Source organism: Accipiter gentilis, chromosome 25 (genome assembly GCF_929443795.1).
Source record: "Accipiter gentilis chromosome 25, bAccGen1.1, whole genome shotgun sequence".
NCBI classification, from domain to species: Eukaryota; Metazoa; Chordata; class Aves; order Accipitriformes; family Accipitridae; genus Astur; species Astur gentilis.
Genome location: NC_064904.1, coordinates 9,954,444 through 9,979,595, shown reverse-complemented (window position 1 = coordinate 9,979,595; position 25,152 = coordinate 9,954,444). Strand labels below are relative to the sequence as shown.

The window sequence follows — 25,152 nt, the reverse complement described above, 5'->3', positions numbered from 1 at the left end:
GGCAGTTCAGCCAGTTTTCAGTTCACCTTACTGTCCTTCAGTTCACCTTACTGTCCACTTATCTAGTCCAGACTTCATCAGTTATCTATGAGAATGAGATGGGAGATGGTGTCAAAAGCCTTACTAAAGCTGAGAAAAAGAACATCCACTGTTCTTGCCTCATCTACTAGGCTAGTCGTATCATCATAGAAGGCTATTGAGTTGGTCTGGCATGATTTCCTATTCATAGATCCATCCTGACTACTCCCAGTCACCTTCATGTCTTTAGTAATGTTTGGGAATGGTTTCCAGGATTATTTGCTCCATCCAGAGATGTCCAGAGATTGAGGTGAGGCTGGCCAGCCTGTAGTTCCACAGTTCCTCCTTCTTGCCTTTCTTCAAGGTAGGAGTGTCATTGGCTTTCTTCCAGCCCCAAGGAACTTCTCCCAGTTGCCATGACTGTTCACGGATCATTGAAACTGGCCTGGTCAGTCAAGTTACTGTATAACTAATAGTAGGTTATTAGTTTTCTGTAGACATTCGTCTGATCACCCCGTGGGACTCGGCACAGGGTCCACCATACCCTGGGCCACAGAGCACTGACACCAATATGAGGATGCTGCAAATGGCGTTTATTCAACTGCGTCACGCCCTTATATACTGCCTGTCGGTCATCCCGCCTCCCTTAACCCTTCTCTTTCCGTACATCGCGAGATCTTCCGAGCGCCAATCCCTACATTTTCGGTATGCAATACAACATGGCAATGGCAAAGAGGAAAAGTACACAACAAATTTTCAGCAAGTGCAGATATGCTTTTGCAAATGGCAGCTCTCAGGACTTCTTATGTACAGCGAGTTGAAAGCTGTCTTGGTAAAAGCTAGAACGCTAGACATCAAAAGCACGGTACGAATTTTTTAAAAGCTTGTTAAAGAGTGGAGACTGTGTCCTTGTCAGAAGCTGTTTAGGAAGACAGATTCTTTGTGGACAGATTCTAAAATGTTTTGAATGTCCTCATAAGAAGAATAAGAGGAAATAGGTATGGAAAAATTTATCCAATTTTTTTAACAGGAAAGACGAAGATGGGCAAAGAAAAGGGAGCTGTGCAGTCTGTGAATGTTTAATAAAGATATTTAGGCATTTCCAGTGAAGTGTTCTATGTATCAGAGAGCTTTTAATCACTTGCTGTGACAGTATAAAAATATTTCTAGGGTGGCTAGCCCCAATTAATCTGGGGCATTCTCATGTTTTCTGTTTCTGTAAGATTAACCTCTTACCAGTTGCTGTTGTTCTGCTGAATCAAACATTTTCATGTTCATTTGGTCTCTTTTTAGCATTCATCCAGATTATAATTACTTTGCCATTTTGTAAGGCATTTTATTTGCTAGGAGGAAATTCATTCAGTAATTAAGGTTAGCTTGGGACAAGCAGATGAGAGAACACTCGGAAAACATATGGATTAAAGTGGTGGTTGCTGAATCATGTACCAGCATTTGTCTTTTTCAGTGACATTTATTTTAATAGGTCAGTGGATGGGCCCAGTGCTTCCCTTGTATGATGTATTGCTTGATTCACCTGGAGTAAATGAACAATTGTAAGCAGGAACTTGTTTCCCATTGGATAATGGTGTAGACACCAAGCTGAGTGCTGCAGTTGACATGCCTGAGGCATGGGATACCATTCAGATGGACCTGGACAAGCTCAAGAAATGGGCTCATGTGAACCTCATGAGGTTCAACAAGGCCAAGTGCAAGGTTCTGCACCTGGGTCAGGGCAACCCCTGGAATCAATACTGGCTGTGGGATGAAGGGATTGAGAGCAACCTTGCGGAGGACTTGGGGGTGCTGGTGCATGAAAAGCTGGACGTGAGCCAGCAATGTGCACTCACAGCCCAGAAGGCCAACGGTATCCTGGGCTGCATCAAAAAGAAGCATGGCCAGCAGGTCGAGGGATGCGATTCTGCCCCTCTACTCCGCTCTGGTGAGACCCCACCTGGAGTTCTGCGTTCACCTCTGGAGTCCTCAGCACAGGAAAGACATGGACCTGCTGCAGCAGGTCCAGAGGAGGGACACGAAAATGATCAGAGGGATGGAACACCTTTCCTATGAGGAAAGGCTGAGAGAGTTGGGGTTGTTCAGCCTGGAGAAGAGAAGGCTCCAGGGAGACCTTATTGCAGCCTCCCAGTACTTAAAGGGAGCTTATAAGAAAGATGCGGACAGACTTTTTAGCAGGGTCTGTTGCGATAGGACAAGGGGTAATGGTTTTAAACTAAACGAGGGTAGATTTAGACTAGATACAAGGAAGAATTTTTTTATGATGAGGATGGTGAAACACTGGCACAGGTTGCCCAGAGAGGTGGTAGATGCCCCATCCCTGGAAACATTCAAGGTCAGGTTGGACGGGGCTCTGAGCAACCTGATCTAGTTGAAGATGTCCCTGCTTATTGCAGGGGGGCTGGACTAGATGACCTTTAAAGGTCCCTTACAACCCAAACCATTCTATGATAATATGCCTAGTTTTCCCTCCCATTTAGTAATTAATTCCTACTAACTTCAAGTTTAATGACTATATACAAAGCCTTGTAGTAATGCTGTGCATACTAGTAATTCTAGAACAAAATGAAATGGGCATACAGGGTCTGGAACAGCAGAAATGCTTACCTCCAAGTTGATGCTCAAATTGGGTACGTTACCACTCTTTGTTCCTGTCAAGATTGAGTCTTTCTTTCAGTGGGGGTTCCTGATTTTTGTTTGTGAGAGGCTGTTCAGTGAATCGTTCATATAACAAAGTGAAAAATCAGTTCACATAACAAACTTAAACACACATCCCCATTTTCAGTCAGTGTGTAGGAGAGGAATTCCTTGTACTCAGTCAGAACTTCTCAGCATTCTGGTGCTCCAGGGTACACGTTGGTCTGACTCTTCTGTCCCACCCCTTGTAAATCCCTTGAGAGCACTGCAGTCTCAATGATTAGGATGGCCATGGTTTTAAATAGTCTTTTTTGAGATGTATGCAAAGCCTTGATGGACTAAAAATAGCCTCCATGCTGTGCTTTGAGAACCTGTGCTGTAAAGGGATGGAAGACCTCTTTCCCTTTTCTGGGGAAGACATTAGTCTAGTCTAGTATAATAAGCCCAGAGTGTCTGAATATTTGACTTGTCAAATATTGTGTGCTTAATCTGCAGAGGCAGCAAAGAATATTAATTTTCTTTGTAAATGAGTTGCATACCCAAGGTAGTACAGTGGGTAACCAGCACAGATAGAGAGCTCTGCCTCCAGCTGGAATCAGTCTCTCTGTTGTCCAGTGGTGTAAACTGTTAACGCTGTCCAGATAAGGATGGTTACCATGTGCTAGGATGTAACTTTAGAAGCCTACCTGCTCTGGTGGAAAGTTGTAGTCTTTGGAAGGACATTTTGGTTAATTACAATATTCCTGCAGGAAGACTTTTAATATTACTTGCTTTTGTCTTAAAAAAGAAAATTTGGAAGCAGGAACATGCTTAAGGAGGGAATTCAAAGTAAACCTGATTTTATGTGGGGCATTCAAAGTGATTGTTGTGTTTTCCACAGGGCAGAAGTATAGTAGTCATGTAAGTCATAGTTTACTAGCTGCATAATGAATGGTTTAGAATTAATTTCTTTGTTTCTAGTTTCTTTAGGAAACTGTCAAGACATCTGAAATTTATCAAGTGTCGGTGATATGTTCCTGTGGAATAATTATTTCTCGTAACAGCTAGGAAGAGCCAAAGTGCTTCTCCCATGTGGACATGTGTCTTATAACCGTGGAATTTGCCAGTGTAGTCTCTCTTTAATAAGACAGTTGGAATAGATGGATCTAGATATTTTGTACATATAAAATGTATCTTTACATCCAGAATCTCTGTTTTGTTCTCTTGAATACTTTGGCATTTCCAATAATTAATAGTGCAAGTTGTTCTAATGTTGAACAGAGCAGAATAGTAGCAAAGAATAGATTCTTGTCTGGATTTTTTCAATCAAGTCCAAATCACAGAGCATTGACCTGCTCATTAGGGTCCAAGAATTGGGGCTGGAGTATAGGAAGCTTTATTGAAGAAATAAAACTTCCCCAGTCCAGTTTTGGGGGGAATAGGGAAAAACACTGCTATTTCACTCTGTCAAAACCTTTTTTTGAATGAAATGACTACATCTGAAAATGTTGTTTATTAATAAGCTGATTTCCTAAACCGCCAAGTAGTAAGTCCTACTTGATTGCCATGAAGACTATTATGCATTACCTTTTCAAGCCTCTTGAGGGGAGCAGTGTCTGTAATCATATCCATATAAAGGAGGAATTCAGTTTGCATAAGAGTATTGGGATTGGAAAGTAAAAAACCATGTGATATGGGGGCAGAAATTTAGACATCAAGAGAGGAACATTAAGAGCCTCAGGGCCTTTTTTTATCCTAGTCTTACAGAGGCCAATTTATTGACCTAAATATGTTTCTTTGGAATGTTTTTTGTTCTGAATATCAATATTTCTGCTATAAGGAGACTGCAATTATAATCAGTCTTGGATGGACCAATACTACATGTTAGTCTTGGCCTCCTAGTGTAGAGTTAGTACTGGAGATGACTGCTAGGACTTCAGGCAAGAATCAGGAAAATCTAGCCATTTTACCTGAGACTTGAAGGAGGAGATGTCCTTTTTGATCTAGGCCACATTGGTATGTTCTTGGTAATCCAAAATCTGGTTCTAGCTATGCTATGCTTTTTTCTTTTTTTTTTTACATTTTATTATTATAGTTCGGTTTGGCAGCAGTAAAATTGACACAGATCTGATCAATCGAATAGAAAGAGCTACTGGGCAAAAACCTCACCGCTTTCTACGTAGAGGAATCTTTTTTTCTCACAGGTGAGTTTTTCTTGGTTTAAAATTCAAAAAGATCCTATTAAATTAAGTAGACTTTCTGTGAACATTATTGGGAGAAACCTATGACTAGCAAACGACCATGTTCTTCTATAACAAGGTAAACCAACCGTGTCATTTGAAATTAGCAGCTACTGCAGATTTCCCCTGGCAAGATTTGAAACCCTTGGTTGCATCAGTTTCTGGTATGTCCCCACTAATCCCAAATTGAAGAAATGTGCACAGAATCTTTGCTTTGTACAGATTCCATTTTGACTCTCTGTTAGCAGCCAGACAAAGGTATTGGCCTAGCAAAGAACTCCAGGGCTTATATGGTGTCACTGCTGATTACAACAAGGGTTCACATGGCCTGTGGACCTATGCATCCGTATTACATAAAAAAAGGCTCAGGGAATAATCTTAAGCACAAGCCTGCCAGTCTACATTGTTTAACTGTTAGCATGCATGGGCGTTTGGCCTATGGCAGCTAGCACGTTTCACATAAGTGTCTGAGCATGATTCAGGGCATAACCTCCACCAGAGAGCATTCCAAACTGGTTGTTTGAACCTATTTAGGAAATGATTCCCAGCTCTGTTTCACTAGGTCTTAGAAATTATTATCCAATTAAGTAATTTTAAAAGTTGCACTTTTAAAAAATTTTAATTATTTTTCTTTGAGGTTTTTGTTTTCATGGAGGCTGAAGGAGACAATACTTTTCTTAAATTAAAAAAATGAACAAACAAAACATTTTCATTTCTAGGACACTTAACATACTATATTTTATTTATCAATACATTTGGCTTTAAAAGCACTATGATTTTGAATAGAAGCTTTTTGCTGTGGATGCTTCTTCCTAAAGAGTTGCATCATGTTTTCTCTGTTGGTTTTTTTTTTAGAGATATGGACCAAATCCTCGATGCTTATGAAAATAAGAAGTCCTTTTACCTTTATACAGGCAGAGGGCCGTCCTCTCAGGCAATGCATGTTGGTCATCTTATCCCATTCATATTCACAAAGTAAGTTATTTCTACCATTTGTATTAATCAAAACATTTTTTTCTAAGGAAGTGTTGAAGGTGGTTTATGGAAGTGCCAAAATGATACATTGCAAGGAGTTGTGTTTAAGTGAAGTGAATATTAATGAACCTAAACAATGCAATCTTACCTTTTCACTAAAATTATCATAATCCCTGCATCACCATAAACCCCTCTTCCTTGCACCCTTAGCCCTGTGGCACTCCTTAAAATTTTTGTTGTTCTTAAAAATGAGTTTGTGATGAGACTCAGTAACATTACTCCATAATGCAGTGCCTGTGGCAACAGGACAGAGAAACATTGGACTCAAATTGTTAGAAGTCTCTTTGAATTCTGTTTCTATTGCAAATGGTGACTATCATATGTACAGGAAACAATAAGTGTGAGGTTTTTTCCATTTAAATTGTCATTATAATCTGTATAAAATGCTTATTATGTTCACACACATAAACATAACTGCATATGCATACAAAGAAAAGAGAAGCAGACCTCTTTTTATACTTTTGTTTAAATGTATAAAAATACTTTAACTGCATGACTTACATCTTCATTTTAACTTAGCAATAAAATCTTTCTGCTTTTATTAGGTGGCTGCAAGAAGTATTTGATGTTCCCTTAGTTATACAGTTAACCGATGATGAGAAATACCTTTGGAAGGACCTGACAACTGAGAAGGCATATGAGTATGCTAGAGAAAATGCAAAAGACATCATTGCATGTGGTTTTGACATCAATAAAACCTTTATATTTTCTGATTTAGACTACTTGGGGTAAGTAAAAATTTCTTTAGGGCATTGTAATGAAAAAATGTGTCTGTATTTTCTGTCCAACTTTGACAGCCAGCAATGTTTTAATAAATGTATCTAAATTTGAAAGCTTCAATTTACATCACTTAAAATAGAAACATATTAATTTTTCTGCTCTCTAACATTTTATATATATTATTGTCATTGTCCTGTATAACATATGAAATAATACTTAAAGTTATATTATGAAAAATATATTAAACCAGCTAAATTTTAAAAATACCTAAACCACCAAGAAACCTCCAGATGTATTTGTTTAAGATGGTATCAAAATCTTTGAGATGTGTTTGCACTTCATCTGTGCTAACAAAAGGCATTTCAGCAACTTGTTGTGGTCAGTTAATTTAATAATGCAACATGAAAGATTATTATTTGAACTTCGAATAAAGTTTAAAGAAGATTAAAGAAAAAGAAACTGCTGCTGGAACTGCCTTCTCAGAAGGAAGAAATTTTATGGCAGAGTTCAGGACTGAAGCTGTTGGCTTTTTTCTTCCATGTGGGGTGATGAGATTCCTTAAAGATTTGGATGAAAGAATATATGTTTTAGAGACAAACTGTATAACGTACAGCCCCCAGAACGTAGAGCCTGCAAAGCAGTTTTTCCTTTCACTCTCCTGACTTTCTTGCCTTAGAAAAGTTGTGTTAACACAGATCTGCCCTCTGGCTGAATGAGGGCAGGTCAGAACTGCACTTTCTTTTGCTTCAGCTCCCCACCAGAAATAAAAAAGGAAGAAATTGCTAACCTATTTTTTATTTGGAAATGTTGCTGCTGTATTTGGTGACAAAGAAAGTCCAACCGGGGAACTTAGCTGTAGAAGATCACACTTTGGAGGATTTGAGCTACTATTCCTTTGGTGAACTGCTGTGTCCTGTATGGGATACACTGGGGATACCAAGCAGCAGAGAAGACATGATCTATTCAGGTTGCCTGAGTTCACAGGGAGGCATAAGGATAAGTAAACTTCAGGCTCCATGAGACATTTTGACACCATTTCCAAATCAAAATATTTCTGGGTTTAGACAGTTAATTGTGACCAAAAAAAATTTACAGTAAATGTTGGGAGGAGGGAAGAATAAATTAAACTTTCAAGGCATAAAATTATTGTTTGTAAATAATTCTCTAATTATCATCTCAGTGGGCCACAAAAAGTCCAAAACAGTGAGATTTAATCCTGCAGGTTTTTTGACATTCTCAGCTTTTGGAGTGAAAGTTTCTACCTACAGTTTTCTGCTCTTACTTCTTGTTTTATTTTTCCGCTTTCTTTCTCACAGGACAAGTACCGGATTCTACAAAAACATCGTCAAAGTTCAGAAGCATGTTACATTTAACCAAGTGAAAGGAATCTTTGGCTTTACAGACAGTGATTGCATTGGTAGGAAGTAATATGAGTTACTAGAAGTGATGCTTGCTTTCACTCTATGGCACTGTTTAAGTAATAATTTAAAGAGATTAGTATCTGCCACTCAGGAAACGATAGAAAAAGCAAGAAGATGCATGTTTCTAGGCTGATTCTAAAAGGGTGTTATTGTGGTTCCTTCAGTACAGAAAACACTGTACAGTGAAATTTCTAGCATGATATCTACCTATTTGGCCTTAGTAACATCAAAGTACAAAACACCAACGTTGAAGTGCCCAGGATAGAGAACTATTCCTTTTTTTTTCTTTTTCTTTTTTTTTTTTTTTTTTTTTAAGCTATAGCCAATTACGCCTCCTAGAAATTTCTATACCAAATTTATATAGAAGCTTTTCGCTTCAGAAAAGGTTACATTAATACAAACACACACACATAAACATATATGAAAAAAGTTAAGGAGCGCTCAAAAGCCTAATTATCAAGGTGTTGGTTAACTCTACCTTCCATTTGCTTCAGTGTGATTGCAGGTTTCTGTCACATTGGCCAAAAAAAGATTCTGTGTCAAAAATGGCATTAAAACCTTGGTGTTCCTGAGCACTAACATAATTATTTGACCAGTAATTGGGCCAGTGACAGCTTTTCAGCCTTCAGTGTAGCCAAGGAACAGATTCCTACTTCTGTCTGAACAGTGCTCTAATAAAAGTTGGTATTATGATAATTACGTCATTACTGTTTGGAAAAATCTGCTATTTGCTTTCTGTTCTGAGAGGATTTTGTCAGGGAAGCAGGTTGGTCGCTCTGTGATTAAGCACTTTATAAAAAAGAAAGCTAGGCACATCTGAGATGCTTCACGAGTACAGCATGCATATGGCAATGATTCTAAGGTCTTAGAGGGGAACTTGCCTGATTAGTAGCTCTATACTCATTCCCTCACAAAGAGAAAAAAATGAGCAGCTCAGAGTGAGGATATAAACAATTGCATTTCTGAGAAGGGTAGATAGTTCAATGATGAAGGGAGTATGCACTGATGAACCTTTTCTGGAACCTTTGTGATCACAGCCTGCCTTTTTTCATTAGTTTCTATGTTAGTTGGAGGTTTGTTGACATCATAGAAGGTAAAGATGAAAAAGTTTCCTCAGATAAGGCAACACTGCTTGTTAAAGATAGATGTTGGTCTTCAAATGAGTATCTGAATGATTCACTTGTGCATTTTACATATTTCAAAAAGTTCTATTTATCATTGCTTATATTGGCTTCTCAGCTTTTCCAAACATGTTGTTTTCTAGGAAAGATCAGCTTTCCTGCAATTCAAGCTGCTCCATCCTTCAGTTCATCATTTCCACAGATCTTCAATGGCAAGGAGAACATTCAGTGTCTTATCCCATGTGCTATCGATCAGGTAAGAAAATCATATTACTTAATTTGGTTTTCATGGATATGGTTTTGTAATGTACCATTCAAGCTTCGTGGCGGTATATCGAAACATCTGTAAAACATTCCTGCAAGCACCTCTCTGGGGCATAAGCTCGAAGAGAGAAAGGGATTTTGTGCTGTGTCCTGACAAAGATGAAGGCTTAACCCAACAATCATGTATTCATGCATTACTCATTCTTGCCAGTTTTGGATCTGTCTTGATCTCAACCCAGTTCACAGTGAGCTGACATCTATGAAAGCAAAGACAGTAAAATCTACGCAAAATTATACTGACATGGGGGTAGGAAGAAACTTTTGGCCATCTCCATGGTAACTAGGTCAAGATGTAATGACCTTAACTTGCAGCACAAGAGATTTATGTTGAACCATAGGGAAAAAACCTTCTATCGGTAAGAATAAAGAAGCATTGAAATAGTTTGCCAGAAATGTTGCAGAACCTTAACAATTCAGATCTATAGGGAGGATGGAAGGGCATCAGCTACAAATGACAGTGGTAGCGTCATTACTTTGACTAAGTATTGTTTCTAGGAATCAAATCCTGTACTGTCTGAATCTTTAGCTATTTTAGTCACAGGGACAGTCACCGGAGGATGATGTACTTACATTCATCAGCCACAATATTATGTAGTAATATTATTGCAGTTGATTTAAGTCATATCATCAGCACAGCACTGCCAGCTTGATCACAGTTTTAATTCAAATTCTGTGCTGGTGGTTAAATGCTTTGAGAGGAAGCTTGCATCTTAGTCTACATCCACCTCCAGGTGTACTAAGCATAGTTTTCACAGTTATTTGAATTAATGTACATCTTTGTAAATATGCCTATTAATTGAGGGAATTGGAGTGTACAGCAAAACTATGGAAATGAAAAAAAGGAATTTTGTTTGTTCTTCTGGATGAACTGGATTGGAAGTAGGTTCTAGAATGTTTTGTGGGGTTTGGGGTTTTTTTGAGACCACCTGTTAAGGGATGAACGAGTCAGCATTAATCAGCTTTTAAATCACATTTTTCAACTTATTCTTTGCTTTTATTGATGGTTGTTCTAGGATCCTTATTTTAGAATGACCCGAGATGTAGCACCTAGAATTGGACAGCCTAAACCAGCCTTAATGCACTCAGTCTTCTTCCCAGCTTTGCAAGGAGCACAGACAAAAATGAGCGCTAGTGACCCAAACTCCTCCATCTTCCTCACTGATACACCCAAACAAATAAAGACAAAGGTAAGGACCTGCAAAACTTGAGAGCGCAGAACTTTTTAACAAAGAGAAGTGGTGGCCCTCACATTTACAATGGCAATTTTTTAGTGTTTTCTTTGAACATATCTGCATCTCTTTTCCCATACGCTTCATTGCAAAGCATCTTCAGGAATTGACCAAGTTATGCAAATTTACCTAGACTGTCAAATATAATCTTTTGCCTTGCCAACAAGTCTAACAGTACAAATACTAGTTAGAATAATGTACAAAATGTCATGTTTGTTTATCTGATATCTGCAGAGCAGCGGTGTAAGAATAAGAGCTGTGGAGGCTCATACTCTAAAAAATAAATATTATGTTGCCATAGTTTTGAAATCTGACAGTTCATGATGTAAACCAAATAGCTCTTTCTCTTGCCTGCCTCTCCTTGCTGGGAGCACCAAGTATTGCACAATGACAGTTACAACACAGGTCAGACTTTTCCTGCTGCTTGGGGATCTGCTGCTGCCATACACTCCTCCCTCCAAATCACAATTAAACATTATGTTGAATTTCACCTAAGTTTTAGAAGGGTCTTTTTCTCCTATCTGACTATATTCCTAGTGCCCCTTCTAGCTCAGAGGAGAATCCCTCTTATCCAGTTTGAGATTATTTTAGTTTAGCAAAAGTTGACTTGTGTTGTGGTATTTTAAAAAAATAAATAAAAATCAGTCTTTGGAAAAAGATTTATAGGTATGATAACCAGACATGAAATAACTATCCATCAAAACAAGAAAAAAAGATGTATATGTTATTTCTGCTGGGTGGGCTTCATTAATTCTCTAATGGTTAACAAACCCATGTACAGGTCAGGTTTTTCTGCAGTAACCTCATAATGATTCATTATCTTCTGTAGAAACTGATTAAACAGTACTGTTTTGAAGAATTGGAATTCTTCATGTGTTTGGATTATAATAATTCCAGTTTATATGCACAGTTACACAGTTGTTTTTTAAAAACGCCTATAATTTCAGAATAGAGGATATATGTTTAGTGGTAATGCTGGTAATATTCTTCCATTTTTTCCTGGCAAGTAGTTAGTAACCTGCAAAGAAATCCAAGATGCCTTATGTGCAGTTAGTAAGTCCTGTTTCTGCTATCCTTAAACTAGTTGGAAAAATAACAAAATAATTATAGCTACTTGGAATATAAAAGCTATAAAGAGAAAATTCTGAACATAATATAAAGTACTAAGTAATGGAGGGCAAACTGAGGTTTATTTCAGCTTCTGAAGCCCATCAGAAAGAAGTCTTTATGGAACTAGAACTTGAGTGAAAGACCAAATATTGTTATGGCCAATAAATAAAAAATTAGAGTAGTAAAGGCGTCTTCTGGTGATGGATGGATGTTAAAAAGAGAGTGCCACTGCTGCACAAAAAAAAAATTACTGCTTACAGCATTTTTCAGATTGCTAGTATGTTGCTAAGTAATGAGGTTCAAAACTTACAGGTAATAGAAGATGAAAAAATACTAGATATTGGGAAAGGCTGAGAAGCATCTCGGAAATCTAAGGAGGTAAATGGCAGCATTACAATAAACTAGTCTTATTTCACCTATCAGCACCAAATTACAGCTCAATTATTTGCTTGTTTTCCTAGAAACTGTTATTGAGATTCTAATTCAGGGAAAAGATCAGTGCATCACTATAGATAAATCATTGAAACCCTCAGTCAATGAACAGGTGCCAGAATATGTAAAAAGTGAACTTGAGATTAATATAGGCAACATTTTGTGTAAAACAGTAATGTGTTTTCACCTGGCATATTGTATTTAATCCCTCTCTTAGTAAGAAGGCAGACTGTAGAGAGGAGGGACATAGAAAAAATTTCGTACAAAGACTTTCAAAATCTAGTAAGGAGACAGGTTAGGAGAAGTGCAAAACAATATGTAAAAACGTAGCTGCCTCAGTATCTGTAAAACTATTCAGGCTGTCCTACAATATAAGAATAGATGTAATGTGACAGATGGCAGTTTATTTTCTTTAGATATTTATCAGTGCATCATTTTTGTATGTAATTCGTTGTCACAAGACATCATCTGTAATGTGGTGGTTAGAAAGATTCAAAAAAGCAGTAGACAGTCATACAGGTGATAAAAATGTTCCAAAATTGTAAATGTATATCAGTTCCTAGGTACCAGAACTAAAATAAAAAAATATCTACTTCATATGCATGTGTGTCTCTTGGCTGGTTGATGATGATATCTGAAAAGATACAAGAGCCAAATGAAAGCTCAGCTTATGGTTGAGAAATGCTTTTTTCTTCCTGGCAATTTATTTTCTTTTAATTTGTAGGAAGATTAGCATCCTCTGAGAGTTCTACACATGTATAAATTTTTTCAAATTGGCCAGTGGTTTCTGAATTTACAGGGAATGGGATTAGCAGATAGATCTATTCAACAGTGGAGTTCATCTCCCCATAGGAAGCTACGCTTAAGAAGAGAGGGGGACAGTCAGCAAGTATTCCATTTTTAGACTGAACAACAGGGCATTTGTCTAATTTTAGCCATTCTAGCCAGGCATTTGTAATCTTTATCTTTGCTTTCTCTTGTTTTCCTTTTCCCTGAGAAAATGAGGAGACTAGGTTCTCTCTAGGATTTCTTCAAAAATTCTCCATGCTTTCTTCATGCTGGGTGAAAAACTGGCTGCATGGGTGAGCCCAAAGGGTTGTAGTGAATGGAGTTAAATCCAGTTGGCAGCGGGTCACAAGTGGTGTTCCCCAGGGCTCAGTATTGGGGCTGGTTCTGTTTAATACCTTCATCAATGATCTGGATGAGTGTATGGAGTGCACCCTCACCAAGTTTTCAGACAACAACAAGTTGGGTGGGAGCATTGATCTGCTCGAGGGTAGGAAGGTTCTACAAAGGACAGGCTGGATCGATGGGCTGAGGACAATGGTATGAGGTTCAACAAGGCCAAGTGCCAGGTCCTGCACTTGGGTCCCAACAGCCCCACGCAGCGCTACAGGCTTGGGGAAGAGTGGCTGGAAAGCTGCCTGACAGAAAAGGACCTGGGGGTGCTGGTTGACAGCCGGCTGAATATGAGCCAGCAGTGTGCCCAGGTGGCCAAGAAGGCCAACGGCACCCTGGTCTGTATCAGAAATAGTGTGGCCAGCAGGAGCAGGGAGGTGATCGTCCCCCTATACTGGGCACTGGTGAGGCCGCACCTTGAGTCCTGTGTTCGGTGTTGGGCCCCTCACTACAAGAAAGACGTTGAGGTGCTGGAGCGTGTCCAGAGAAGGGCAATGAAGCTGGTGAAGGGCCTGGAGCACAAGTCTTGTGAGGAGCAGCTGACTGAGCTGGGGCTGTTTAGTCTGCAGAAAAGGAGGCTGGGGGGAGATCTTATCGCTCTCTACAACTGCTTGAAAGGGGGTTGTAGTGAGGTGGGTGTTGGTCTCTCCTGTCGGGTGGCTGGAGATAGGACGAGAGGAAATGGCCTCAAGTTGCGGCAAGAGAGGTTTAGGTTGGATATTAGGAAAAATTTCTTTCCTGAAAGGGTTGTCAGACATTGGAACAGGCTGCCCAGGGAAGTCGTTGAGTCACCATCCCTGGAGGTATTCAAAAAGCATATAGACAAGGCACTTCAGAACATGGTTTAGTGGGCATGGTTGATGGTTGGACTCGAGGATCTTGAAGGTCTTTTCCAACCTAAATGATTCTATGATTCATCTCCTTCAAAATTAATTTCTTGTTGAAGTGAATATCTTATTTTTTCTTACATAAAGTACATTTCCTGTAAGCACAAATTCTAGCCAACAGGCAACTGCTTCAGCAAAAGGGACGTAAAACCTATTTGACTGAATCTTGGGTGTATTACTTTTCATTTTTGCTTTATTTTTGGTCCGATTATTCTGTCTGGGTTGTATGTTTATAGCCATTTTTCCCTGCTAGCTTCTGATGAACTCCTTTTGCCTCCCAGCTTCAGTCCTGAGGCTCTACATTAACTTGCCCCACTCACCCGTCAGCTAGTCCTTAGTATAGAATTTGGAGGATCATGATACACCTCTGTTTACAATATAGTAATCCAGAATTTAGTAGAAATTATATCATAAAATCATTATGCTGTTTCAGATCAACAAGCATGCCTTCTCGGGAGGCAGAGATACTATTGAAGAACACAGGAAGTACGGGGGTAACTGTGATGTTGATGTATCTTTTATGTACCTGACTTTCTTCCTAGAAGATGATGACAGACTTGAACAACTGAAGCAGGTAAGTAGCCAAGTTGAAGATAATACTATTAATTCCTTATTGTGAAGACAAAGCTGTAACTAAGTCCTCCAATGAACCTTCTCCAGGAAGCTAATTGTGTGCACTCTCCATCCCTTGCAAGTTTCAATATTAAGATCTCTCTATTTGTTTGCAATATTCTTCTTTCTCCCAGGTCAATCTAGCTCTTCTTTTAAAAAAAAAAAAAAAAAATCCTTAGTATTTTCATAAGGATCTCCGACACCAAGTAGGACAGTATCTCCCCTACCCTTCAAATGAGGCCACCTTAGTGTTAATGTTGTTTTAACTGTGTAGTACACTCTGCCTGTTCATAATGTGTAAGGTACCTAAATACTCTGCAAAATTACAAAGACTCATGTCTAAAGCTTGCTGGTTTTTTGTGGTTTCTTACAAGAAATGTCATAGCTATGAGGAATTGATTCACTGATGACAAGCAAAAACTGCTTCATGCAAGTTGCATTTTCCTTAAACCTGTCTGGCTGACTTCTGTCCCTGGGGCAGTACCAAGACATTTTGCTTCCTTCAGCTCTATGATCATTATCAATACTAAGCAGTAAGCGTTCTCTGGAAGGCAGTATCTGCGGTTGATAGTACCGATGTCACATCGATTTATCAGCTTTCTCCTGCTGGGAACAGCTGCGAGAACATCAAGGGCTGCAGTTTTTTCTCCAACCCTCTACTCTTTCCCACACAAGAGCAGAGTTCAATAGCTACTAATTCCCATGCAAACTGTTGTAAATTCTTTACAGAAATCTGGAGCACATTTGACGTATTGAGCAGTTTTCCATTAGTCTCCAACCACTCCAACAACACCAGCATAACTCTGCTACAGAGCTCAAATCGTAGACCACAGCCAGCAGCTTGGTGCAGTGCTGCCTCAGAACCAGATTAGAGAACATGAAGTCGCTGCTTATAGCGGCATTAGTGGAGCTGTTTCAGTTATGGTGCCAGAAGGAGAAACTTTTAGAAGTTGATACTCAAGAGAAAGCATTATCATTGTTTTTATAATAAACAAACAAACAAAATTATCCCCCAAAAAACACCACTGAAATTACAACAATTCAGTTTATTCTTGTTAGCATGTTTTGCTGTTGCTGAGTGAGCATCAGTAACAGTTGCACCATGAATTGGTGTTATGAATGACTTGATGACAAGGGGAGGTAAGATTATCACATTTATTGCTATTTCAATCAGTAACAGTTGCACCTTGAATTGGTGTTATGAATGACTTGATGACAAGGGGAGGTAAGATTATCATGTTTATTGCTATTTCAAATCATAGTTGAATGGCCCCACCTATGGTTTCTAACCAGGGTTGAACAAGTCAGCTGTTAGCCTGTGCTTCTAGCTAAAGCATTTTCAGTATCGGAGCAATCGAACAAATTACCAACTGTGAATATGACTACTAGTGTGAACATAGATTCTGACTGTCCTTGCTATAAAAACGATACTTTAATCACATCTAATCTCTTACACAAATGCAATGAGAGAAAGATATGAGAATTTGTACTTCTTACTGCAAAAAAACAGCTTAGGGTGACTGTTTATTTGAACTGGGATTCTGGGGAGAAAAATATGAAGTTTCCTGCAAATAATTACAGGATTTCTTAGTTAAATTCTTGAGAATGTATCTTATTCAGTCCATATAACTTGTCACATATGAAATTGCCCAGCTGCCTTAATCTTTTAAAAGGCAACAAGCAATTTTGCAAGTTACATTTTCAGAGTGGTACCACATGATCTTCTAAGTCATGTGCTTATTTTTAAGACATCCAAATCTGTATTTGCTAGGGCCAGGCTTTTAAAGAAATATATGTCACTGAGTCTTTTTCCATATAGCACTGTTTTTAGCAATCAACATTTTCTTGACAGGCATACACAAGCGGGGAATTGCTCACGGGGGAGCTGAAGAAGGTTCTTATTGAAACATTGCAGCCCTTGATAGCAGCTCATCAAGAGAGACGGAAGCAGGTCACAGATGAAATGGTGAAGCAGTTCATGACTCCACGGAAGCTAGCTTTTGAATTTTGAAGAAATGCCTATGTAACTTATTACTGGATAAACCAAAACTGAGTAATAGTTGTCTTCTGTCATATGTCATCACTCCCTGGTTATATACAGCCTGCAATCAGAATCAGTGCTTTATAAATACAGCTTTTAATGAGTTAATTCCAATGAACATCAGAGTACAGGAAAAGTTTAAAACAGGACTCGCATCTATTTAAAATGAGAATATGCAAGACAGAATTGCCCAATCTTGCAGAAAAGCATGTCTGTCAGCACAACACTATTTGGTTGTATTTCATGTTGAAAATATAAATAAAACTTCCATTTTGATGATAAAGCCTAACTTGTAAATTGTTTTAGATATGTTGATAAGAGGTCATATCTCAAACTAATAACTAGTAGCTCCATTTTCTTTTGTCCTGTATATCTTGGTTTACTAGACTGCATGCCCTTTTGGGCTACTGGGAACACGCTGCACACAAAAAGATAGTGAATGTTACAAAGTAGATTACACAGTAACTTAGGCCTGGGATCAGTACAGAAAAAATGAAGATCTGTGACGAACACAGGAAAAAGAATATCAGGCTGGTTTTGCTACTGTCTTCCTCCTTGACCTGGGGCAAATCACAGAAAACTCGCTGTACTTTTGTTTCTGCAGCTATTTAACTGGTCTGACTGTGTCTGGAGGGAGGAGGTTATCACAAGGTTATAAAGTTCCTTCATATGCTCAGGTGGAAGATAGTATGGAATGCAAATTTTAGTTTCTAGTTATAAAAAAATACCAAGTGTTAAATCATGCTGTGAAAATGAAGTTGCTGCTGGTCACAGGGATATTTGTAGTACTGTCTGTTCTGTTTTACTGCGCCAAGTCATTCGAACTAGGGGTACTTATTTTAAGATGTATTCCAGTGAGAAAATATACTTTGTTAAAATACCTCATGTAATATTTAATTATCTCCTTTTTTAAAAAGAACTTCAATGTCTTTGCTATGATTTATGGAAGAAAAATTCAAATTATTAGCTAATTTGTTTTAATATGTACAGTGCTGAATCCAAACTGTTAGATCTGCCTTGTATTTATATAGAATAGAAAGTTACTAGCCCAGACATAGTCTTATCTAAATCAAATAAAAATACCTTTGATAACACAGGTGGGTATTGAAGTGTGGTATTTGCAAATCATTTAAAATTATAAGGCAGGCACTTGAATGAGGTGTGAAAGATTTAAACTTTAACAGTTTCTGTACTGTGGGGCCTAGTGGACATATATCAACTGTAGCATTCTTTTTTAAAAAAGAAAAAAAAACTAGAATAAAAAACCAAAAAAGCATACTTTTAATTTGACTGTAAACCTTTGAAGTCAGCTGATTACACTTGGGTTGAGGGAGAAGTTTCAAGGGTGAGACTCCTCACTGACTTCAGTCAACCTTGGATTAGCCTGTTAGTAGATGAGAATGTTCTGGGCTATTTGTGCTGCCTGAAGCTGGTGCCGCTGTCTTCCCACCAGTAGTGGTTCTGTGACAGCATACATGTCCTCTCCAGCAATGACCTTGCATTTCTGAGATGGAAATGCCAGTGTGCCAAGTTGTATATGAAGGGCCCCTGTTCGTTTGTGTTTGTGCAAGGTACCAAGGAAAGACTGGAATGCAAGGCAAGTTTAGTCCTATTGCATGCGTTTCAAACTTGTGCTGAAAATAGCAATGCTAAGCTTTTGTCTTTTTCTTTACAGTTTATGTGAGCTGGCATCACTTATCTAATGCCATTGACTTTAATGTATTAAAGTAAATGTTTACCAGCAACTGTCTCTTTATAACCCACAGACGTAGTATCTCAGTGCTAACAAGCGTTTAACAATCAGTAGAAAAGCTTTTTTTTTTTTTTTTAAGTGGTGGAGCAATTCTTAGGAAAAAAAATAGCTTCTTATATCCAGTACTAAAGATACTAATTCTTGGTTACTTTAGATTTTAATGATGACCTTCCTATTTTTGCAGTCTACTCTTTGTCATCTTTAAGCTATACATAAAATATAAGACTTAAATTGACTTTTAAAGAGCTTTTACAAACTCATAATGCACATTTCTTCTTTAAAATATTATATGCAGATTTGTCCTGCAAGATTTGTTTCATTAAGGATTAATTTATTATTCAGGAAAGGGAAATATGCTGTAGGAGAAATAGTAGTGTGTTCTATTCTAACTAAGCATATGGATTAATTTTATAACACAATAATTAAAATCTGTTTTGAAAGTTCTAGAAAGGAAAGTGATAGCAAAATTATTTAGTATTTGTTTACTGAGCAAGCACCTTGTTCAAGTACTCTGATGAATTCTTACAAACATGTTTCTCAAATGACACAGTTTCTCAGAGGAGTCTTGGCAAATTCCTAAAACTGTTGTAATTACAATTCATGTCCCAGAGGTATTTAAAAGTCAAGACAAGGCAGTCTTCAAAAGCATGCATGAATTGTCTAAGAATGTTATCAGGCAATGTTCATTACATTTTCCTCAATTTGCTCGTATTTTTGTTCATCTCACTGTAATAAAAATGTAGATAAAAGTCCGTATCAAACTTCTTTGCTTTTACTCTTTCCTTTTTTTTTTTTTTTTTTTTAATTTTTAAAAGGCTTAATTTATACTTACTCTGTTTTTGACGTCTCTTCCTACCCTTTTAGGTGTTGATTTAGTCATCTGATGGATCTGGTCCTTGTTTTGATGTCCAGTGCCTTTCAACTAGTGAAATAGGCTGCCTTATAACCCCCTCTATCCAGTCCTACCACGTGGACTTCAGATTGCTCCCAGAGAAAGCTAATAAGGGTCAGTTGTCCAAAGATTAACTGGTCACAAGCAAGACTGGATATTGCATTTCCCTATGTACAGCAGCCAGCTCAGAAAGAGGGAAAGGTCGATGTGACCCATTTACAATAACGCTTCAGTAGGTTTGTCGTAAAGACTGGTACTTAAGTGGAAACATGATACTCCACAATTGCTGCTGTCTGAAAAGCACAGATTCTGAATAGCTTCGCATAGCTCTTCCACAGTCACCAAGTGACTCTTGTCAAGTCACCATGAAATGGCATGCTGAAACCTAATTGGATATTCATAAACATTGTCAGAGAAAAACAGTATTATCAGCAACGTGAAAACATGAAGCAGAATGTGCCTTCCAAAGAAAATTTTCTTTTTTTCAAGGCCACCAACTTTGTTACTGAAAGAAGTCATCTGTACAACAAGCTGCAGTCCCTGTAGCAGCATAAACCCAATATCAGTACAGCAAATGTGGTGTCTTCATTCTGTTAGCTAATTTATCAAATTAAATAGTTGGCCTTCTGCTAGCTGATTTATCAGATTAAGTAGTTCTGCGAGTAGCTGAAGGTCAAGGTAATATAAAGAAATCAGAAAATAAAGCAGTCAAGTTCTAAAATCCTGAAGCCAAACACTCAGTTTGGTGTATATGTAGTGAAGTACATGATATGTACGATGTATCATGTCATTAAACAAAAACTGGTTCATATTTATGTGCCTGTGTTTAACACAGTCAATTCCTGTTCCTGTTGGTAGTTTGCATCAGTGCAAATTAGCTGCGAGTTCTTGCTCTAAGGCAGGTTGTCATACGCTGTCTATATTTTTTTCCAGTAAAGGCCTGTGAACAGGATGGATTGCAAAGCAGTTACCTTCCTGAAATAAGCTGCCTGAAGATGCAACTTGGTCTCTTGTGTAGCATTTGTTCAGGTCACATGAGAACCTGCTTTTATATGATGCTTAACACCCTGAGGCTTACAGTTTTCAGCCCCTCACACTGGCTTCCACAGTTGTCCCACTCATTTTTACAATTCATCTGTAATTCCTGTTTCTTGAAACCAGCTGTATTTCAGTTACATCCACAGGAGGAGACAGTTGTAGTCATCTGAACGCATAGGCCTATTAGGAAAGCTGAGCTACTTTATTTTCAAACCTTGGGCTGACCATGGATGGTATCAACACTGCCTAACAATAAACGGTTGGTTGTTTAGTCTGATTTGCGGGCAGTTTCTTACTGTCTCTGTTCAGAGGAGGTAATGCCCAAGAACAAGGTCAGCTGAGAACAATACAGCATGAAGGAGTTTGATTCCAGAAAACATGCAGGCAGAGCTGGGATAAATCACTACTGGGCTGGGACAGCACTCAGTTAAATGCATCCCTTGTAGAAAGAGGTGAGGGTAGTAGACTCTTAAGAGCCATCTTAAGAGGAATTCCAAATCTTGGAATTAAATTAATTAAATCTTCTGTTGTAAGGACTTTCTGACTAAAGGAAGTTTGGTGCTGATGGCCCAAGATGTAACTGGGGGTGGTAGGTTGCTGAGGCCATAAGCGCTTTGGGTGAGAATCCGGTTCAGTGTTGGGTCTTTCATTTCGCTCCCCTCTAAGGTGACATACTCTGCACCTGCCTGGTCTTTTAACCCAGCCCTTGCATCAGCTGCAAGAGCTGCTTAGACTCTTGAGAGAAGAATTATGATTTTTGTTTGATAGCATGGCTGTGAACATGTTTAAAAAAAAAAAACAGTTGAAGGCTTAGATTTCCAGAGGACAGTTCTGGAGCTTTTTACTGGTCTCTGTCTGGAGTGGAAGAAGTCCCCTTTATTCTTTTCTAGTAGCACCTGAAATTTTTTAACTTGTCATTCTAGTACAAGATCCTTTTTTCTATGTCCAGGGTAGCTGACAAGTCCTGTCTGCTGCAAAATTACTGTCAGTGTAGTCAAAGCCATGCTATCAACTGCTAAAATTGGCTGTGGACCAGAAGGGCATAACCCTACTTGAAAAAATGGAGTCTTCCTCTTTCCCTCCAAAAATGCACTTTCAGCAGAATCTGACGTGTTGGATGCAGTCTGCTCCAGATGTCATCATCCAGGGGTTAAAACAGAGACAGAAGACAAATAACACCGCTCCTGAAGTGGGATGAGCAAATTAAAGTATTTCTGGGCTTAGGGGTTTTCCTTCAGAAGCAATAGTGTGGGTGTTGGTTTTTTTCAACCGACGTGTTGATGAAACTTTACCATTGTGAAAAAGAAATAATTGTTAGGAAAGTCAGAAATTCTTTCAGAAGGTACCTTTGACAATAAAACATTTAGCTGCTCCTAACAGCGTAGTTTAAAGGGAGAAGAGTATACGCTTTTAAAAAGCTGTAATTCTTTATTATACTCTACAAGTCTGCAATGCTCCTTTAACTTGCCGGATCCGCGTCCCCCACCCCCACCCCCCCCCTGCCAGTGCACAGATTTTATGGCAGCCTTTCATTTGAGAAGCAAAGAGGGTTTGCATCTATTTCTACCCTCATTCCAGGATGAGAACAGATTGCCTGCAAAGCTGTGCCAAGCTCCGGAGAGCCGCGGTGCTGTCAGCCTCCAGCAAGGGACTGATGCTGTAATGCTCAGAGCTGCACAGGGAGAAAATCACATGGTTTACAGGAACCTCTGCCTGGTTTCACTTTCAATGGGGCCATTAGCACGATTATATAAACAGACCATGTCTGCCACTTATTAAGTAAGGACAGGAAAAGCTGCTACCAAAGGGATGTAATTGTAGACTACTTGGGGAAAATGACAGCAGGGAAGGAAAAGTTGCAGCCTGAAGCACAAATATGTAAGTTACTCAGTGAATGCAATACGAGCGTTACATGTAAAGAGCACGCACTGGATAGTGTTAGATCTTACACAAACTCCCCCCCAAGCTCTTGCCTTCATTGTGAAGATCGCTTTCTATGCCAGTAGAAAACAAAATGAATCCTTTACCAAAATCTCCGATCAGACTACCAGCTTTTTAGAACATAATTATTTGCAAATGTTTCAAGGGCCTAAGCAGTGGCTACAGTCTAAATACATTAACAAGATAAAAGGGAGTTGTATGTAAGTCCAAGACTCCCTGATGAGTTTGTAATCCTATAAGAATAAAACAAAGCTGTCAGTCATCCAGCTTTGTGCTGAAATGTCCATGCTTCTTACTCTGTCCAGCAAAGGAGTGTTCAGCAGTTGTTTGTGGATGTGGTGTTACAAAAAAAACCAAATGAAACAAAATATGCCTCTGAATAGAATGGCACAAGCTATTTTTTGTTTGTATAATGATCTGTAAATCTCAGTACAGCTTCATACGTTACAAACACAACCATGTTCACAGGAAAGGCACGAATGCAGTTTAAACCCAGTCCTTTGAAAAGCACTTTTGCACCCTCCTTTCTCACACTTTCCCTAGCACAGTGGACAAGGCCTTTGTACTTGCGCTGGTCTGATTCATCTGTTTGCATCCGTGATTTGATGACATCCATGGGAGTAGCTAATCCCCAGGCCAGGACTCCAGCGAAACCACCAGAAAGCAGCACAACGAGGAAACCTGCCGGAGAGAGTGAAGGGAGGAGCAGTTAACCTGAGCCTTGCACTCATACAGCCACAAGCATCTCCGATTTCTCAGCTAACGTTGTTATCTTCCGTGTTTTTTCAGCAGTTATTTTGTCCAGCTCTTGCAGTTGTATGTTTCCAGTGATCTCGCACAAACTGTGTGGCCTCTCAGTTTCACAGCATACTCAATTTTTGAATACATGAGACTGGCTCGTGGAGGGACAGCCTCTATTTTAACACCGCACAAACTAGATGTGATGCATCCTGAGAGCACTCATACCCTACTTATCTTTGCAATTCTCAGGAAGATGCTCTTTGCTGAATGTCATCTCTTTGATCTTTTCTCGAAGTGAATACTCGGTTTTGGGAGCCAAATCATAACCAGGAAACTTCGGGGTCTTTACATTCTGCACCTGGACTTCATTTTCAAAGCTCCGGACTGACCCTGATCTGTGCTCCATGATGGCTCCTGGGAGGTTTGTCCATGTTCCATTTCTAGCTACACAACCTACTTCTGCATGAAGAGGAGTTCATACCCACACAGTAGGCACCGGAGCGTGCCGTAAATGCCCCTCGCACAGGGAGAGGAGTAGCTGCTGAGGGACAAGACAAGGTCGTGCTGCCGAAGCCCTCGCACACAGGCTGTTGGCACCCGCGCCGGGAAGGCACAAATGGCCCCGTGGTGCCAGGAAGGAAACGAACAGCAACCCCACGCGAGGACTGAATCTGGGTGAGGTTTTATAGGTACTGGGCGATGTTTGCTGAGAGCCTGATTCCCCTCTTAGCGTGTCACTAAATAAGCTGGTTTTGCAGGTAATGTCAGATGCTTTCCGATACCTACCTGGTTTATTTTGCCCGGCTGGTGTGAGCCAGTCACACAGAGCAGAATAGGTAAGGAAATAAATTGCAGAAGAAGAGCAATCTCTGCAAAGTAATGCAGAGCAGCCCTTGTAGAGACCCCCAAAACCTTCTGCCTTGGCGATCACCTTCAGACAGTGCAGAGACCCTCGGTACTTTGGCTTGGAAACAGGCTGGGGAGATGCGACGGAAGGATGTGGGTTCCTCTGAGTCTGCATGCGAACCTTAGCCACTTCGCTAGGGGTCATCAACACGACCTGTAACATCAGAGGATGGTATTTTAACCCTTCATATTTAAACAGTGTTTTGATCCCTCTCCCGCAAATTCCTTGTCTCCCACCTCTTCAGGCAACAATATTATCTGAAACCAGCAAGTTCCAGCCTCCTCCCCTCTGTCTGTGCTAAATCCCGCCCAGCAGCAGCAGGACACGCGTGCAGGCTGCGCTGTGCAGAGTGGAAGTTGAGGCAGAAATCAGAGGATATGAAACAGCTGTAACAACCTGATAAACCAGACGGGCATGAAAGGGGGATGTCCTCAGCTATAGGGTAGCATACATCAGGGCTCTTGTGTGTATCTGTATTTGGAACCAAGGCCATAAACACTTTAAAAAAATTAGCCTGTGTTAAGTAGAGTCGTTGCCTGCGAGGGAACACCTAGAAACCCGACCATCTGGACTGCTCTGTAAGAGGATTTCCTGTGACCCGGCATGCATTTCTGCCCAGCACGCCATCGGGGTGCCGGGGTGAGCTCCGCCGTGTTCACAGCTCCTGCAGACGCTCGCAGAAATCCATCTGTTTGTGGGAAGCTGCTCCTGGATTCAGCCTCGCCTCCCTGCCCTGGGATCATGCATGTTTGCCAGGCAGCATCACTTCTCATTGATGCCCCATTGAGTTTTGCATCCTGACAAGGCAATGCAGCAGTCTCCTGCCCGTTTTTACAGCGATACTGTGCCGGGCTTGTGCAGCCACTGTCAAAACACCGGCCTG

The 25,152-nt window shown here is 39.6% G+C and overlaps 2 protein-coding genes across 13 annotated transcripts in view; one reads left to right on the top strand and one right to left on the bottom strand.

Annotated features, from left to right (window-relative positions):
- WARS1 (tryptophanyl-tRNA synthetase 1) overlaps window positions 1-19,480 on the top strand; it is a 29,359-nt gene extending 9,879 nt beyond the window's left edge. For both annotated transcript variants that reach the window (XM_049828938.1, XM_049828937.1), the window contains 8 exons: window positions 4,742-4,850; window positions 5,742-5,861; window positions 6,467-6,649; window positions 7,958-8,058; window positions 9,327-9,439; window positions 10,521-10,694; window positions 14,778-14,918; window positions 16,809-19,480. In XM_049828938.1, coding sequence (XP_049684895.1) covers window positions 4,742-4,850; window positions 5,742-5,861; window positions 6,467-6,649; window positions 7,958-8,058; window positions 9,327-9,439; window positions 10,521-10,694; window positions 14,778-14,918; window positions 16,809-16,967 — 1,100 coding nt within the window. In that variant the 3' untranslated portion in view covers window positions 16,968-19,480. The remainder of the gene's footprint in view (window positions 1-4,741; window positions 4,851-5,741; window positions 5,862-6,466; window positions 6,650-7,957; window positions 8,059-9,326; window positions 9,440-10,520; window positions 10,695-14,777; window positions 14,919-16,808) is intronic.
- Window positions 19,481-19,512: 32 nt separating this feature from the next.
- SLC25A47 (solute carrier family 25 member 47) overlaps window positions 19,513-25,152 on the bottom strand; it is a 28,244-nt gene continuing 22,604 nt past the window's right edge. For 9 of the 11 annotated variants that reach the window (XM_049828943.1, XM_049828948.1, XM_049828945.1 and 6 more), the window contains one exon: window positions 23,211-24,422. In XM_049828943.1, coding sequence (XP_049684900.1) covers window positions 23,838-24,422 — 585 coding nt within the window. In that variant the 3' untranslated portion in view covers window positions 23,211-23,837. Of the gene's footprint in view, window positions 24,423-25,152 lie in introns of all 11 variants that reach the window. The other 2 variants (XM_049828946.1, XM_049828952.1) reach the window with 1 other exon arrangement.